General features: G+C 44.9%; 1 protein-coding gene across 1 annotated transcript in view; it reads right to left on the bottom strand.

Moving 5' to 3' along the window:
• LOC142581925 (uncharacterized) overlaps window positions 1–15,504 on the bottom strand; it is a 33,885-nt gene extending 18,381 nt beyond the window's left edge. The window contains exons 1-2 of the mRNA XM_075691366.1: window positions 15,336–15,504; window positions 15,165–15,250 (exon numbers count right to left, since the gene is read on the bottom strand). Of these exons, the coding sequence (XP_075547481.1) occupies window positions 15,165–15,250; window positions 15,336–15,364 (115 nt within the window). The 5' untranslated portion in view covers window positions 15,365–15,504. The remainder of the gene's footprint in view (window positions 1–15,164; window positions 15,251–15,335) is intronic.
• Window positions 15,505–18,689: the final 3,185 nt, after the last annotated feature.

The raw sequence follows: 18,689 nt of genomic DNA, 5'->3' as shown, positions 1-18,689 counted from the left end.
TTTTACAATGCGTGCGAAAATATCGACCTCCAAGTATGGCCAGCGAGCCAGAGCCCGGCCTTAACGAATGCAATTTTTTCTCCGCGCATCATGATTGAATTATAGTACAATATAGTGCTGAATATTCACACTACCCTTTCTTTCGCAAAGGCTGTAGCTCTGGCTCCCGATTAAATGCAACCAAGCTCCTGCCTGCTGCCAGGCAAGACGCCGCTTCGTATCGCAATGGACGGCAGCGTAACCGTGGTGCGAGTTGTTCGATAACTCCCAGGTGCCTGAAGAGGCTAAACACGGCTGACTTGCTGGTTAAGTGCACTTGAACATTTATATGACCACGTTCCACCAGTTAACCAGGATATGCGGCAACCAATTCACATCTGTCCCATTTCGAAGGCCACCACATGCGATGGAAGAGTTACTACAGCCAATCGGAGGCTTCAGCCCAATGTGTCAGAACACTGCTGGAGGCAAAAACTTCCGACAGGGGGAGTCGCAATGGGAACGCCGCCTCGCGGGTGCATAACCAATAGGAGAACGACAAGAGCATGGAGGAGCTTTTGTAGGACTGAAGGGAATGACGAAGTATGTGCTGAAAATGTTGTGGCTTTAGATCGTTGTATGTGGACGGCAGCGGCACCATTTTTCCCTGCTTTCGGAATGCGTCCGCACTCGCATCTGTTACGCCAGCGATTCCTCGAACGTTGACGTTGCTGCTCATGCTGTGCGCGCACTTTCGTGTTACGGAAAAAATCGTCGTGGTTGTTGTTTTGTGCCTTTGGTGTTGCGCCGCTAAGCACGAGGTCACGGGATCAAATACCAACCACGGCGGCCGCATTTCCATGGGGATGAAATGCAAGAACACCCGTGTACTTAGATTTACGTGCACATTAAAGAACCCCTGGTGGCCAAGGTTATACCGGAGTTCCCTACTACGGCGTGCCTCATAATCGGATAGTCATTTTGCCATTTAAAACCTCATATTACTTTTTTTAATGTTCTGGAAACTTCGAAGCTCCTCATCACTTCTATCTGGTTTCATAGAGTGCTTAAGGCATCGCACCAAGGGAGAAGCCGTAAGCTGTATGTTTTAACACAGACTACTTATTTTCTAGAGTTCGCACAGCTGTTTATTTTTTTACAGTGACTGGCCTGTGTGAATATCTTTGATTTGGTGAGAGCCACGGCGCCCATGCACGAATTCACTGCGTCTTTCCTTCCCTCCCACACTTCTCTCTATTTCATCTATTCCCCCTTTCCCGTCCGCCAATGCAGGGTAGTTAACCAGACGCATTTCTGATTAACATCACTGCCTTGCGTCTTTCTTGCCTCCTGCCCTTCCTTATTCTTCCTGTTAGGATTATTCCGCTGTTTCTCCCTAAATTGTATACGTTATATGTAAAAGTGTCTATAGCTGTATTCTGGCTTGTTTTCTCAGTTGTCCGAATGACACTTAGGATAATCTTACTTCCCTTGCAGACGCAAATACGTTGCAGCTCGGGTACCTGGGCATTCGTATTCACCTTGGTGTTGAATTATTTCTCGGCATGCCAAGAACAGCTTGAAATTTGTGGGCATGGATTATCGTCGCATCACTGGTGATAGTTTCTTTTTTAATGTCATTCGGCAGGCTGAAAATGAACAAAATGAGGTAGACGAATAATTTGTTCTCAGCCCCTTTTGTTTTGAGACTCGCGGCTGCCCACAGGAAACAGGGTTCTTCGCTTCCTGTTCTCCCCGAAACGGAAAAGCTGTCACGTCTAGCCCACTGTATTGGCTCTGTCATCGAAAATCGGTGCTGCTAACTTGTCACATCCATCCCATGTGACGATGGACAGACACTACTGTTTTACAGCCAAGCTGTATTCCTCTAACTGTCGATGCACTTGCCGTGTCTGTAAGCAAAAATGTGAGCTGATCATGGAGGTAGTGCAATACCAGGCCGACCTGCGGCGGACGTGAAGCAGGCTTCGATGACTCCGCCCCTAATAATAATAATAATAATAATAATAATAATAATAATAATAATAATACCGACCATGATGATGATGATGATGATGATGATGATGATGATGATGATGATGATGATTTAAATACCAAGATTTCCATGTATTTTTGGGGTTTGTGCGTCAACAATAAAATACGCGAGTGTGGGCCGATCCCGGAGATATTCCAATACCGGGCAAAGATGAAACAGGCTTCAAGCTGGCTCTGCTTCTAATAATAATAATACTAATAGTAATAATAATAAGTAATATAAAATAAAATAAATAAATCAAGATCCGTTGTTCCAAGTCGATGGATGTAGTGGAATCATTTGGGAACAGCACATGGACTCATGAGTACCAGGTATTGCGATATACGCAATGGACAAAATGTTTGTACAACCATACACCCTTGACTCGCAAGATGAACGTGCCGCCGACTGTGGAGATGTCTGTGCCGTGTAAACGAAAGAGGAGATTGTGAAATCCATTGTGTATACGCAATGGACAAAATGTTTGTACAACCATACACCCTTGACTCGCAAGATGAACGTGCCGCCGACTGTGGAGATGTCTGTGCCGTGTAAACGAAAGAGGAGATTGTGAAATCCATTGTGTATACGCAATGGACAAAATGTTTGTACAACCATACACCCTTGACTCGCAAGATGAACGTGCCGCCGACTGTGGAGATGTCTGTGCCGTGTAAACGAAAGAGGAGATTGTGAAATCCATTGTGTATATATTTATCGGCACGCCCTAGACGTTCATGACCACCCACTTTGCATGGGTTAGCCGTGATGACTACCATTTCGAGATCAGAAAAGAGATGGTTTATTGAGTTCGTGCTAGATTTTGGCTTGAAGTGCCACACCAATAATACTCACTTGACTACTCAACAAAGGTCATGTATAGATTTAGCTTTGGCCAAAAATCTGTTTTAGGTTGTAATCAAACTAATCAATGTATATCACGTAAGCCCAAAGCTTTCGTCACTTCTATTACCAAATGATGCAAATAAGTGTGTGTACCCATGTCTAAACCTTTGTGATTTGCTACAGCTTCGCAGGCTATCCACCTGCGCAGAGTGGGATGACCAATATATATATATTGCGCACTGCGACCAACCTAGACAAAATTCAAGAGTGGCAAAGCGGCTGCTCTTTTGAAACCGGAAAAGCCGATTGTACATCGCGGTGAAGAAAATGAAACGACAGGCCTGCACTTCAGAATAAATAGAATAACGTAGAGATGCTGTTCGCAGTGTTTGTATAAGGATTTCTGAACTCCAAAGAAAGCAATGAGTAAAAATATAATGCCGATTGGAGAACGCTGTGGACCTTCGTAAAATGGAAACTTTGGATGGACATTCGAAATCCAATGAAACTAGAGCGCCCGCCTGCGGACAAAATGAAAGCTGGTCGTGACTTTCCTGTTTCTATAGAATTGAAAGAAGTCGGGTCCGAAACAATGTTTATGTGGCTTTAATAAAGGAAAGACAACACCGTTTAAGCTGGACAAAGAAATATAGTAATGTGAAATGAGATAAATAACAAATTACTAGATGGGCAGACCTGCATTAGAATAAAGCGGCGACTTTTGTGGGGGATAAAGATAAACATTGCACCATGGTGAACGTGACATTGAATGATAGCAAACAAAATCGCACGCCGTGACGCTCAACAGTGGAATCGTGTTCCCCGCTGTGTTTAAAACGGGGGTTAATCACATTTTCCCTAAAGTGAAGAGACATATTTGCGCGAAATTAGAATTACACAGACAAAGCGCCAACATCTATCATCGCAGCAATAGCTACTCATATTCAATATCATCTACGATTACGTAAACATCCTAATGCATATCACTGCAAATAGCTTTGTATATATATATCGAAAACTATCCAGAGCTCTCTTCCAGGTGAGATCTTCACGAAGAAGGCGCTGCTGAGACTAATTGCAACAGTAAATGCGCCAAGGGGCATGTGTACGCTCTAGTGCATTGAAACAGCCTCAAGAGGCAAACTTTGAAAACAACAAATTGCTAAATATAACGTTTCATGCACGTCTACATAAACATGGCGATTGCGAAGTCATCTCACCCAATACGTTTGCTCGGCACGGATAGCGCCAAATCATGTCGTTTTCAGTAAATAGCGAGCTGCCGAACGTATTGACTTTGGACGCCACGGAAAATCGGTAAACACGTCAAGGCGTCGTAGCGAGTGCAGTTGAAGAGACTCGTAGCTCGTACTTTACCTTCCTTTTTTCTCCTTTCTTTTTCATTGGTAGTACCGCGGAATATACCATCAACTTGGCAAGTTGAGAATATATCATGAATTTTATTTTTCAGATTTGCAAACTGTCAGTCGACGGGGTACAAAAGCGGTCCTATGTTATGGAGGCGTGAAGCGCTTATTCGGATTTTATCAATTACATACCAGTCGAAACTCGGACGGAGCGTACTCCGTGTGTTTTCTGCATTGACGTGCGCAACGTGGACCGAACTGATGCTCCAGGACAACTGCCGATTACTTCTTCCTAATATACAATAGCATCAAACAGTTTCGTTCGTGCACACTGCTTTGAACAATACATTATATAAAACGCTAATTCTGGAGAAAATTGAAAGAGCTCATTCCGATCATTACGGCTCATGTGCGACATCTTGTTGAACTTGGAGACTAGACACTCGTGCACCGACTGCAGCCTAGAAAGACTGACACTACTTTTATGCTGTCACTGTTCCCTCGCAATTGTTAGAGACAGCAGCGCTAATTGCTTCTTTAGACATGGTAGCATTACATAGCCGTTACGAGTACGTACCAAGCAAGATACGTTACAGCGGAACGGCAATGACCTGCTTCTAAATTCGGGTTCTTGTGATTTCGCGAAAAGCGAAGCTGTAAATATACATTTTCAGCGAGTCCTAATATTCAACTAAACAATATGCGCGAATAGTAATTTCCGTGCTCTAAATAAGTAGTGGCTTGATATCTCCTTTAGACTCATTACAGTAAGGGTTTAGAAAAGGACCGTGAGGTTAGACATTTAGGTATCTCTTCTGAAATGGTTTGATGACGCTTTCTCCACTTTCTCCTGTGGGTGGAGAATTCTTCGTTTACTTCGTTCACAATGTGAAAGAAAAAGTAAGGATGCAGTCATATACAAAGACCACTGCCGTATTTCGTCACAACTACCCCCAGCCACGCCATACCTCCTGCAGCCTTCGTACAAAGACAGAGAAAAATGAAATGAGGGGAAAATTAGGAACAATGTTACTCTTGAGCCACTTTATTTTGCTCCAACTGTTTCCGCCCCCCACTCGTGGTTATTGACGAGCCCAAACACGGACGTCAAGTCCTCCCCGCACCAGCCTCACGAGGGCAGTTGGGCGTTGCACTTTGAGACTTCGATCGCCGGAACCATGACTGAACTTTTTTTTAAAAAGCAAATCGGAAGTACGCGGGAGGGGCAGGTTGAGAAAGCGGGGAAAAAACAAGTAAGAAATGGCAGGATGGGGGAAGCCAGTGAAGCGCGGCGGTAAGTTCAACGACGCCCCTTCTGTATCGGAAATCGACGGAGAACGCACACTGAAATCGAAGCAAACTCGAAGATGGCAGGGGTGGGGCAAGCCTCGTCTCTCGAAGTGAACCCACGGTATTTTGGCCATCGCACAAAAGCTCTAAATTGGAAAGAAAAAAGCTAGAAAGGAATAAAAGTAGGAAAGCTGTATAATAGGCGATGAAGGCTGCTTTAGGCCGGACGAGAAGCGAAGAACGGCGAGCAGAACGCAAAGCCTGAGGAGCGAACGAAGCACCGGCTCGAAGGTGGTCGAGCGAAAACGATTCGCGCAGGGCTGGCGGGAATGAAAGGAGTTTGCAGACCTAGAAAGGAACAAAATATAAAGAAAGAACAGAGTGACGGCAACCATTTGCGCAACTACTCATTAAGGAACACAATTGGAGCGAAGCCAAATTAGCATGTGTCCACTAAGTTCTCATGACGATAATGAGCTTCCAAATTATTCGCTTTATCTTGTGAATCACTCCGATAAGACAGTTACCGCCAGCTGTTAAACTGCCCCACTTCTTCCGCCAGCTAGACATTCGAGCTTGCCACGCCGTACTGTTCCCTAGACATTGGCTTTCTGATCCCTCTTGGTCTGCCCATGGATACGAGCGATGAGGCGAAAACGACGGCGTGTGTCGAAACGGATAGCGCCCCGGCACATTCCGTGCAAGCGTGTAGAGAAAGTCACTCGCTCACAAACGATCATTGGGGTCCTATTAGCTCGAAAAAGCCGTTCGGAACAGCGGTATCTGCAGTGCTGCTGCGGAGAAACCGGGTGATTGCTTCAGCCACTGGGCTTCTGGAACCGACGAGCACCCCTTTGTTCTCACCAGCCGTTAACAAAGTAGCCGCTTCACTTGGCTGATCTCGTTGATCTCGTGAGTGGTCACCGATGTAATTACGGCAGAGGAACCGAAGCGCCTGTCTCTATCGTGAAGTCGCAAAATCGCGAAAACTCACCATTTCATAGTGACGTGTACGCTTTAAATATGCAGTATTAAGGTGAACAAAACAGATTATTCCCTTTTCTTTAGAATAGCTGGAGATAGGGCCCGTCCTAAAATAATAGCAGATGCATGCCCATCAATCGCTCTGACACTGGCTACTCGGAGCTGCAAGGGAGAATATATTTCTTTGCACGTAGTTATTTCGTTTTCTTTTTGCGTGGAAGTATTACATATTTGAGCCCTTTAGGCACGTATACAGCACCGCTGCGCGGACTCTTCTTCGCTAAGGATACATTTCAGCGGTATTTTTAACTTTCTGGCTTGCACGGCGCCGCGATTTGCGTCGAGCCCGCACAAACTAAGTAAGGCGAAGCCGGCCAACAGCAGACACCAGCGCCACTTTTCTCATCCAGTTATCTACTTTCACTGGGCTAGCTCAGCCGAACCTAAAACCTCTCTACTTCGAAGTGCTCCTTTTCCGTTTTCAGATCATTAGAAAAGAACAACTGGCCCAGGTAGGCAATGCTATTCGCTTTGAAAGCAAACCGAACTGACCTGAACGAGAGGACCGTGTGACTGGGCGGTTCATACAACGCTGCGGGTCACTGACCGATGCTTGCTTCAACGCTTGAGTAAACTTGATGTCAGAAGATTGACATAAGAGACATATTGGAGAATTTGTACGTTATATGACACCATGCTACCCTAGCAATGCCAATTCTTACAAAAGGAATCCCATTTGTTATATCTGTTAGTTAGCCACGTGGTTTAGTTACAAATCATTTTTTTTTATTGAAGTACGAGTAAAGTCAGTTTTCAAGTGAAGACAAACAATGAATAAAATAAGTGGTGTTGTAGGGTGGATAGAGAATTAATTGTGGGGAAAAGAAAAGAAAACATGTCCTTCTAACATATTCTCGTTGTGGTATATCAATGTCTCTTCACTGCTCATGAAAGCTGCCAATGTCATTCACGTCGAAACGACTACGTGTCAACTATACAGCACACAAAGTCAACAGATGTCTTGTCAAAATGCCTGGCATAAAGAAAGACTATTTACGCTTTCCAGCTCGTATAGGGTCGTTAGGCCCTTTGCTGTCATTAATCTCGCCGTAGCAGAGAAGGGACATTTATATTTATCAGCGCACTAATACCCAAGCGTAACGGGTCCTGGAGCCCACGTCACAAGGCAAAAAATGAACATGACCGCAAATGGTACACGCGGTTGTTCTTGGGAGCTTGCCATAGCTGCTGTTTATCGATTTAACCCATTTGAAATGAAACGACAAATAATGAAACGCTGTTGTATTTGAAGAAATTTTTTGACGTGCAAAAAGAAATGAGCGTTGGTGATTCTTCTTCGTTTTATCAGCTGACTAAAGCAAGCCACGTTTTCAGTTTTCTTCTTCTATATTGAATACTGCGCTTCCTGGGCTTTTTCTCCCTTCGTACTCAACTTGTTTGCCGCAGGAAATTATCCTACGTAGCCTCACCACCTTATTATATGATGCCAACTTTGTTTCTCTCGGATAGGTAGAGTATTTTTATGGTCCGTGTAGCTTTTCTGTACTTAAGTTGTGCGACTCTTGAAAGAACCTGCTAGAGTTTTTCTATTACAGGGCTTGCGTCGTTCACTGTTCAACTTGTGCGGTTTGTTTCACTATTTCTAGAGTCTGTAAGAAGTCCCGAATAACATGTCTTCTCTGCATTAGGAAAGAAATCAGCTGTCTTTTATTTCGCTTTTGTTCAATGGAACGTCAGCCTTGGTCAAACACATAAATAGCGTAAGTTTCTTACCTTTCAAGTTGAATGTTTTCGTGACACCGGACACTTGGGGGAACGTTTATTTTTTCCATGCCTTTTTGATAAGCGAGTTCGCTGCACCATTAAGTTAAATATTCTAAGGAAGATGACGAACGTGCGCACAGAGTCAGCAGCAACGGCAGCATCAACCCCAATAAATCTCCTTTATGATATTAATAAGGCTCATTCACATTTGCGTAAGCAGAAAGCTTCTGGCGTATGTTCACGTTGTTATTGGTTGGCGTTCAGTCTCCCAACTGCTATACTTATTACGTTACTAGAGATCTATATCAGAAAGCTGTAAGGTATCGTAGAATTCACAGCTCAAACGTATTTGTTAATGGTTAAGCATGTTTACGTTTTACAAGGCATAACAAAGTAGCTATTAAGACGGCAGTGTTCAAGCTGTGTTAGGATTAGCAGTAATGTATACGATGCATTGTAATCAGCCTCGCGCGCAAGCTCCTTAGACGGCGTTGTAACAATACGCGAAAGCGACGTGATATCGCCAGGTCACACATGATAGACTCACTACTGCGCCACAGGAACAGTGCCGCGGCAGATACCAGGCGTCCCACAACGCTAGCTGATAAGGAACGGTGACTGCTTCGTTACAGGCGTCGCACCATGATTGATCGCTAGACGGGAAACCATCGGCGTTTGTCAGCGCCGAAGTGAAACATGAGATAATTATACCTTGACACATACTGTACGGTCCACTCAGATCAGCGTATGCACCATGCATCGAGCTGTATACACGACTCGCCTCAGCAGAAACGTTAGCGTGTGCGGGCACAGCGCAGCAGAAGGCAGGACGCTACACCTTCGCTTAGCTGCAGTTACGTTGAAGTGGAGCGTTACGGTACTTCCACTTTTACGTTTTTTTTCTTTTTTGAAGCCAAGTGCACTACGTGTATAGTCATGTATTTCGACACCTTCTCAGCCTCCGCGCGTGTGTGCACGTGCACGGTCGAAATACATCTCAAGGCGCACGGCGTAAATACAGCTCAAGCACCCGCCTAAGTAATGGCGGTCACAATAAAACAACAACAACAACAACAACAAAGAAAAAGAAACTCGTGTGCCATGTTTCGTTTGCTTGTGAAGGAGCCTCACGTCGTCAAAGTCAACCTAGAGCCCTCCACTAGCGTGTATCCCATATAATTTATTTTTCAGCCCAGCGTCGACCACGCGGTGAAAGTGTCGCAGAAAGTTTTGCCAGGCTAAGGCCGAACGCTCCTGACCCGCTCGTCGATAAGCCAGCCCGTACAGACATCTCATTATTGAAGATATTGCGCCTATATCGAGCGGCTCAAATATATTTGCCGGGACTAAACAGGACATGACATATTTCCTAACCACTTCCCCGAAAAAGCGAATCGATTTTATCGTGGAGCGCCTGAACCTCTTTTCAATCATTTTCTTTTCTTTTCATGTAAGATATTGAACATATAACACCAAATAAAATTTAATGTACTGTTTAGAAAAAAAATGCTGGTAGCATGACGATACAAGTTTTCAGGCGACCCATAAAGCAAGGACATATCAGCGCTGCCTTAATGAGGTTTACTGCTGCACACTGCGTAATATTAGAGAAAGGCATTGCATATATGGCCGCGTTTGCTTCCGCCGGAATGAACACCGTGCCGGAAACGGAGAAACAAACGATCTCCCCAGAATGAAATTTCAGGTCGCTGCTCCAGCTAATGCGATTCCAGAATGTGAAGGAGCTTAACGAGCTCTTTTCGGCATTCAAGTCTTTTCAATGTGCGCCGGAGGCGGCATTCTCAAAGAGAAACTATTGCTGTTTGAGCAGTGTCCATGTTTTTTTTTTGTTTTGTTTTTTTTTTGGGGGGGGGGCGATCTAGTCTGGGCGCTCTGTTTTTTATCTTCATGATTCCAATAACGATTTCATATCACGGTTCATTCACAAAGTCGGTTATAAGATTTCTCGGCGAATTATCTGGTTCTTTGTTTAAGAATTTTCCTATAACTGGCAATGTTAAAAGAAAATTACAACACATACCTGAAATGTGCCTCCAAAAGTACATTTTGTGTAAAACGTGTATTATTTTTAGCGGCAAGACGAAACTGAAGCAGAATTGAAACAATTTTTATCGCAATCTAAAAGCGACAAACGTGCCCTCAACTGTACCAAAAAATTTTAGCAACAAGAAAACCTTTCATTTTTCGTGTCCATTTCATGTTGGCGCTTTGGGTGGGTGTCCAACATTTATTTCATTTTATAAATTTTTAAATATTAGGGCGGTATAGTTTTTGAGCACCCAAAGGTACGAAACGCAAAGCACCGCGTGTACAAAAAAAAAAACGCGTGAAAGGTAAACGAAAGAGTGGGAAACGAGTACAAAAGCACAAAACTGGTGTCCTGGGACTTTCTATTTCTAAAAATGCCTATTCTTTTCATTTTCTTTTAATGAGACCTCTTTTTGCGAAATAATGGAGTGATTTGCTTGAGCTAGTTGAAATTCTTGTAGGTTTCTACGTGACAGACGAATGTCTTATTGTCCGAAATTCCGGCGATACGTTCTGTGCTGAGCCAGCGTTCAGATTTTGCGAAGAGGGCCCTTTATGAATATGCGCTATAAGGGATAATTTTCATCTGTGCGATAGAAATAACCGCTTACGTTTAACAAAACTCACTTGTGCACACAAGCTCGATTTCAGAACTGTGCTAACAACGTGGGGTCGAATTAATGTAGCTCTTCTTTCGTATGTGCTCTTTATCATCGTCTGGCTGGAATCTTTTCTGTTATTTCTATTATAAAAAGTGCTAGCAATTTGCTGTTACGAACAACTATAACGCAAAGGTACATTTAGTACACAGGGCGCTCCTAACACAGCTAGCAAGCAGCTCCATGGAAGATTTAGAGCTGAGAACTCAGCAGCATGGGTTTACGACGCTATAGGCCGCTTTGCAACACTTACGACTCGAACGAAATAAAATGCGGTGAAAAATACCTCCATCTAAATGTACGAAAGCAAAAGCTCCTTCCACAATCGCAAATCACCGAGAAAGAGCGGTGGAAGCCTTCATCTCATATAGAGTGCTGTGCTTCGTTAATAACTTGTTGAAGTGTGGTTCATATAGCTCCTATCAACAGACAGGAAAAAAAGGAGTTCAAAGCGGGCCCGAGTTCAATTATTTCCGCCAGCTTTCAGCGCCTACTTAGTGTGCGCTAGAAATAAATCTCTAGCTAAATTGTAGGACTAAGGTTTCCGCCATGTTTTTGAGTATATATGTATAGACCACTCCAGACATAGGCAAAGAAATAACTGCCCCTCCCTCGCCTCGGCTCTGCATTTTTATAGCTCCTTCGGTACGCCCCACCCAGTGTCGAGAATTTATGATAAAGCCCTGCAATTTATGTTTTTTTACCGCCTACTTTAAGGCTGTGAAAAACCACGTCTCTTCTTTATGCTTTATTGCTTGTGTCCAGGTTACCTATCACGTGGACCAGCGCCGTTCTTTGGATGCCGAGTAAAGAATAGATTCAAGAACAAAAGTGCCTGAGGCTAATATATTGTCGACTGCTGGCCTAGTAAATTTATTGCTGCAACTTTTTACAGAGCTCAGTACTTTGAAGATAGGGCGGATCGCGAAACTGCAGCAGTTCTCGTTCAACGCATTCTTGCTGAGTAAATTGTCTTAGGATCTGAAAGTTGAAGCCAACGTTTTTAAGCGAGAGTTACCACCATAGCTGGCAATATTACAGAATGGCACAGTGAATATAATTAAGGTTCCTAATTATCAAGGGTTCTTCTCGTAGTAATACTTGTCATGCAGTTACGTGGATTTACACGTGCCAAAACCATTGCAAAATTATGGGGCACGCCGTTGTGGAGAACTGCTGAATAATTTTGACTGCCTTGGGTTCTTTAACGTGCACCCAACGCATGGTACGCGGGCGTACCGGCATTTAGCCCCGGACCAAAATGTGGCCGCCATGACCGTAATTTGGTCCCGTTCCCTCCGGCTTAGCTGTGCAACGCTAAAATGAGCATGCCACCAAAGCGGGTCATTAAAACTGAAACACATTTTATAGAAAAACAAAGAGGGCAACGTGAAATTCACGGCACTCATTGGGAGTGTTGGCTTTCAAGAGGTGTTTATGATTGCAATTTTGTAACACTCCCAAAATGCCTGTCTTTGCCCTTTCAGAGACGGAATAAAGTTCTCTCTCCTGCCATGCTTATTCAGTATGTAATGTCATGCGCTGGAAAAGAGGATGTTTTTCTTTCTAAATTCGTGTGAACTACTAGGGTAAAGTTTTGAGCTAGCTGTTTACGTTTAATTTGAGCATTCGAGACAGTTTCATAAAGGTCTTCCTTCTTTTTTTGATTCTTGCTTAAGATTTCTAGTGTGCATAATTTAATAAAAGTGGGACACTTGAAGTATTGTAAGTCGCATATAAAGGAATACAGAGAAATGCTAGGTGGAGCATCTTTTGAAACAATGAGCATTGAGGCTCGTCTGGACCAAATTATCTGTTGTCGAGCCAGAAATGTTCATTGGGAAAAGATTGAGGGTATACTAAGTGCAAGCTAATATTATTGCTTACTGAAGACACACTGATGCAACTGAGGCTAAACATTCTCTGGTTTTTTATTCAGACGTGCGCTATGCTCAATTTTATGTGTACTTAGGAAAAACACAGGGCCTTCTGGATTTCTCTTGGTAACAAGTACTTCAGCCGCCCGTATACGTTCCACTTAAAGAGCCTACCGCGTTCTAATTCGTAACAGTAATCTGAGCGCCTATGTTCTTTCACCATAATCGTAATCATTTACGCTGAAGCATTTCTGAAATGTTGTACTTCTCACAAGCCACTCTGAGAATAATATTTCCGAGAGCGTTAACTGACTACAGCGTGAACCCACTTATAGCGCATTTCACCATGCACATGGAAGTTTCGCGAAATATTATTTTCATTGCGCACTTATATGGACATTCCAAGCGAATTTTTGCCGCCGTCGTCGCCGTCCGCACTACCGTCAGATTCCGTGTATATTTAGTATATGTATGCCATATACAATGCCGTGCTATATGAATGTGGTATAAGCGAGTTACATTGCCACACCATTCTATCACTAAAGTTACTCATGCCAGGTGTTACATTCCGGACATCATTCCTGAGAATTATGGGAATGGCAGCCCAAAAAAGAATGTCATGAAACACAGCGCGCCTGCCTTTTATCTGAAATCTTCTAAGACTTAATTATTGAAAGCGCGAAACAATAAGAGCTGAAACCTGGAAATGGCGCAACCTTAATGGCACGGCTGTGCACGACCTCTGGGATCAGCCGAGGAAAGTGCTTAAGATATACTCGATGCGGACAAGTGTTAGGAAAATCTCTAGCTAAGACGTTGGCTTTAATTATAAAATATAAATGAAATTATCCGATGACAAGATAAAGAAAACCCTTAAGCACTACTCGATTTTGCTTTGTCTGCTTCCGTTTACTTCGATTCATATTCCCACTACAGCTACGAGTCTTCTTTTTCGTGTAATATTCTGACATGTTGTCCAGGGTAAAACGAACGCCGACCAAAAGCATTAAAAGAAACCAAGACGTTACGGCTCCCATACGGGGGACTTGTTCACAATGAAAGTAAACGAAAGGGGGGGGGGGAGAGATGATTATGTACAGGCGCCCAAATCTTTTACTGGCGTGCGCGAGCGGCGACTTTTCCGTGCGTCAGCGCCGTATGACGGGGCGCGGCTGGAAAGAGTCTGAGGCTAAGCGCATGCGGACAAAGCGCGCTCAGCTGGGCCCATCGTCTGCTAAGCTGTTTCCAGCCTCGCCCCGTCATACGGCGCCGACGCACGGAAAAGTCGCCGCTCGCGCACACCAGTTAAAGATTTGGGCGCCTGTACGTGTGAAGAAGTGGCGCAAACAGTGGGCATAAACGGAAGGAAGGCTGCCGTTATTGCGGTTCAGCGTGGTACCACCAGTTTAGATTAGTTATTATTCGAGCCATTACTGATACTAACTACTGATACCACGCTGAACCGCAATGACGGCAGGCTTCCTTCCCTTTATACCCGCTGTTTGCGCCACCTATTCACACGTACATAATCATCTCTCTCCGTTCGTTTACTTTCATTGTGAACAAAGCCCCCGTATGGGAGCAAAATCGCCTTGGTTTCTTTTCTTTTGATGTTTTTGGTCGTCGTCCATTTTATCGTTGACTATGAGCAATCCCAACTAGATGAGTTTTTGTCTAACTCTTGATTGATTCTAAAATGTTACCGTCGCTTTCATTTCTTCGTCCTTACAACGAAACTGTGATATGTTTCGTTTTTCACATTGGAGGTACAAGTACTGTAACATGCTCAACAGGCGATATCATAATGTTCTATTACCGACCTACTAATTCTTTGTTTTAGTGTAGCTTGCCATTAACTTTGGTGAATGCGTATAGATGAATTGCAATCATCTGTATTTTTCTGCCGCGCACCCTAATTACTCGACCTGAAGTCCACCATGTAGACCATGTACATGTTTCATTCATCTACTAACAAAATGTCGCCGACACGACTGGGCATCGAACCAAAATCCTCAGGTCCAGCTACCCCTAGCTTTTTTTTAAGTGCACAAGAAATTGAGCGGATCGAATGTCTGAATAGAAAACCCACGAAGGATTAGCCTCAATTGCGTCAGTGTATCTTCAATAGCTTCGAACAATGCAGATTTTTAAGTGGGGAGCAAGCATTTCTTGCGCCTCCTAGGCATTACGCGCCAGTTGTATATGTCTTGACTACAGAATTAGTGTAAGAATGACACGCAGAACTCCCTTTAAATAACAGTCGTTGCGAAGTATTCTCCACGTTCACACTCACCAACAATGCACATGAGCATCGAAATAGCGGTGACGGCGGAAGGAGAGTGCACGATGCCAGAGTTTCCCAGTCGCATGGCTTCAATCCTGCACAATATAGACGTGTATGTAGAGAGAGAGAGAGAGAGAGAGAGAACGAACCGCAGTACAGTGCAATGTTGCCGGCACTCACGACACCCTATCCGTTGTCGTCGCCGTCATCCGCCGCCGTTGACGATGATCGCGTGTGCCGAAGGCAACGGAGGTAAGCGTGGCCGGAATCAGCCGGCGAGGCACTAGCAATCACGGGGAGCCGCATATTCGGCACGGGCGCGCGTCTGAACGCGGAGCCGCGAGGAGCAGTCGCGGCCGCCGCCTCTGCCTGCCGACTGAAAACCAGGAAACGCAGCAGCGGTCGGTTAGGACCGCGCTCGGTTCCCGAAGTGCCCGCTAGGTGAGACGCGGCCATCGACCCACTCGAGGGGGATCCGCGGCCGACGAAGAAATCACCATTGAGTGCGACGGCCTAGCTGTGCGAGTATTTCACGTGCGCGTAGTGCCCTGCCGGTGGCGGGCAGGTGCAATTGGCTTCGCCTCATTGTGCATTCGTATGGGGAAAAGCCAAGGAAATCTTTATTACATTTTTGGCAAATTATACGGGGGAAAACGTTTCCGATAATATCTTTTCATTCTCTCTTCTGCTAGTAGCGTAAGAAACGGCGGTAACAAGATATATCACGCTGTCTGTAGTAGTACACACGTTCCTTCGGGCGCTGGTTGATGACGACGCGACTCCTGAAAACGACGCTTTTATGTTCCAACGCAGCGCGAAATTCGAAGTAGATGGAAATTTTATTGGGTGGACGAGGGCGACATTTGACTTATCTAATAGTATTATAAGAAAGCTACAAAGTTCGCATGCATTTATTCTGCCAAATATATTCGATGCGCTCTGGGAAATGCTGGAAACCCTAAGCTGACGAGCTTAGAGTCTGTTCAATATGTCCATTTCTACAAAAAAAATGCGACGGATGAGCAACGTTGTGCTGAAGAGCTTACAGTGACGCATAATTAACAGACATGTTGAGTATAAGTGTATCTTACTTCAGAAGGAGATGAAGGTGAAGACATCGATTCAGTATTTTTTTTGAAGTGATACGTGTGTTTATTAACCTGCGAAAGCTCAAAAACACTAGAGATTGCACCTTCTTCGGCCCGTCAAGTCCCTTCCTTTAGACTACGGGCCATGTTGGTATTCAAGAAAATCAGTCCGCAGACAGATTAGTGACAGCGGCGCATAATTTTTGATACATTTAGCCCTAGTGGATTTTCAATATCAACACCTAGCCTACGACAAAAGCTTAGTCAAGCAACCTCGTTTGACGGGGAGTCCAAGTAATCTCCCTTACGTGCCGAAACCCCGATAGGGGTTTTGGCAGGTAAAATCCCAGAATTTAGCTTAACTTTAGTCCTAAATATTTAGTACCCTGTTCAGCGGAAGAGAGAGATAGAGAGAGAAAGCTCTGTAGTCGTATGCAGCGAATTGTTTCGTAAATGTAATCATCCACATGCTACTCTGCATAGCGAAGGATATCGGACACTAGGAGGGAGGAAGACCATAGGAGGGAGGAGGGCGGACTCTCCCGTGCCATTTCTCCAGCGGGAACGATCCAGCAAAACGTTTCCGGTTTCGGCGTGGGAACGGTTGCTGCAAAGAAACGAATTCAGCAAGAAAAAATAAAGAAAATAAAAAGATGTGTTAAGCCGCGGATGGCAAGGGGAATTTTTTAGCAGCGCACATCTTTGTCAGCGATTTCCAATGAGCATGTCGCGCTGCCGACATCTGTTGCAGCTTCAGTTCACGACCTAAGGCAAGCATTCTTTCGGCGGCCGCACCAAAGAAGACGAACGAATATCAGCCAAAACAGATCATGGGTCAGGTTTGCGTTTACCACCGGCAAGGGGAGCGAAGTAACACGATTTGCGGCACTCTGCTGCTTAGTAAGTATGCCTCGGCCGCCAGAATCGCGCGGCTTGATTCGGCCCCCAGCCTTGCGACTCCTTCTGGATTACCCACCGTCGTTCTGGTCGCTCGTTTCTTGTGCACGAGTTCAAACTTTTTTTTTCCCAGCCGGCATCTCTACTTGTCGCACAGCAACTGCGGCCATGTCAGCGCAACGTTATTCTCTGAAATTTTCTTTGTGTCTGCATCTCGGTATGTTATTGTGGGCGTCAGTTGTCATCATGGATTCATGAATTCACGAATGCTGATCAAGGAAAACGAACCATGTTGTGCTATGGCACTTGAAGGACAAGCTTGCATAGGTTAATATTTCCCGTGTGTTCTTTCAAGTATAGATCAAGGAGCAGTTCTTGTGCACATGGAGGAAAAAGAACATTACGCCAACGTTGTGTCTGAGCTGAGCATCTCGTGCGTTCAAGCTTCGTTTCTACGTGGATTTTGTCTATTCTTGCGTTCATCTTAAAATATAGAAAGCATGGTTCGTGTCATCATGAAGTGGCTTCTAATACAACTCTTAAAACCGAATCCAGCCGAAGTGTGAATTGTATTCTCGTGCATTCAGTTCATATGTTAAGCAGTTAGGCAGAGTAAATTTATGCCGTCATCACGCTGACGTGTAGAAATTAATGATAGAAGCATAAATAAAAGAAAGCGCTTGTGCTGTACGCTAACTTGGACCCATTCATCAGAAAGCTAATAATCCAACAACGCCTGCTTCTAGCAGAATGACCAAGTGCAAAAATAATGAAATATCATCCGACAGTTACGAGTGTGTAGTGAGAATATTTAAGCGGTAGGGGTGGGGGGGATGTATGGGCTAGGCGTCTGAGCTCCTGATGTAGAGCTCGCCGAATCGATTGATGGTTGGAAGCTCCAGCTTCGTCCATGATATTTAGGTGTTGTGACGTGGCGACACATGCCCGCGCCACCACCGACTCACTAAGGGATAGGAGAAAGCTGGTCGCGGAGTGGCAAAACTTCCATGCTACTGCGAGAGCAATCCGTGGACTCCTTCTCCTGTGATACACGGAGGGCCCCACCATCTAGAAGAGCTGCAGGGTACCGAGCTTTGCGTCACGTGACCAAACACTCTTCTCTCATTGGTGGATGCGCAGGTAGCATCGCTTAGGGCTTATTCACACTAGGCCAACACGACAGCGATTTTGGTCTGCCGACAGTCGGCGACAGCGTTTTTTCCTGCAAGTCGGTGTCTCTGTCACATTGTGCCGACGCCGACCTCTCCGCGGACTGTTTGCAGATTGTCGGCATCGATACAGTGTGACAGAGGCGCTGACACGAAGGAAAAAGCGCTTTCGCCGACAGTTGACAGACAGAAATTGGTGTCGTCTCGGCCTAGTCTGAATGGACCGTTAGCTTCCATAGGAAGCACCGAGATCGCACAGACACCCTAGTACCTTGGCGTGCTCCCAAAGCCTGCGCGGCGAACAGACATATGATGCGATGTCTGGACATATGGAGAAGAGCAGCCACCCAGGACCTATCATGCCGAAGAAGAACCTACCT

Source organism: Dermacentor variabilis, chromosome 5, assembly GCF_050947875.1.
Source record: "Dermacentor variabilis isolate Ectoservices chromosome 5, ASM5094787v1, whole genome shotgun sequence".
NCBI lineage: Eukaryota > Metazoa > Arthropoda > Arachnida > Ixodida > Ixodidae > Dermacentor > Dermacentor variabilis.
Note: the sequence above shows the minus strand (reverse complement) of the source record. Positions and strands in the feature narration are given on the sequence as shown.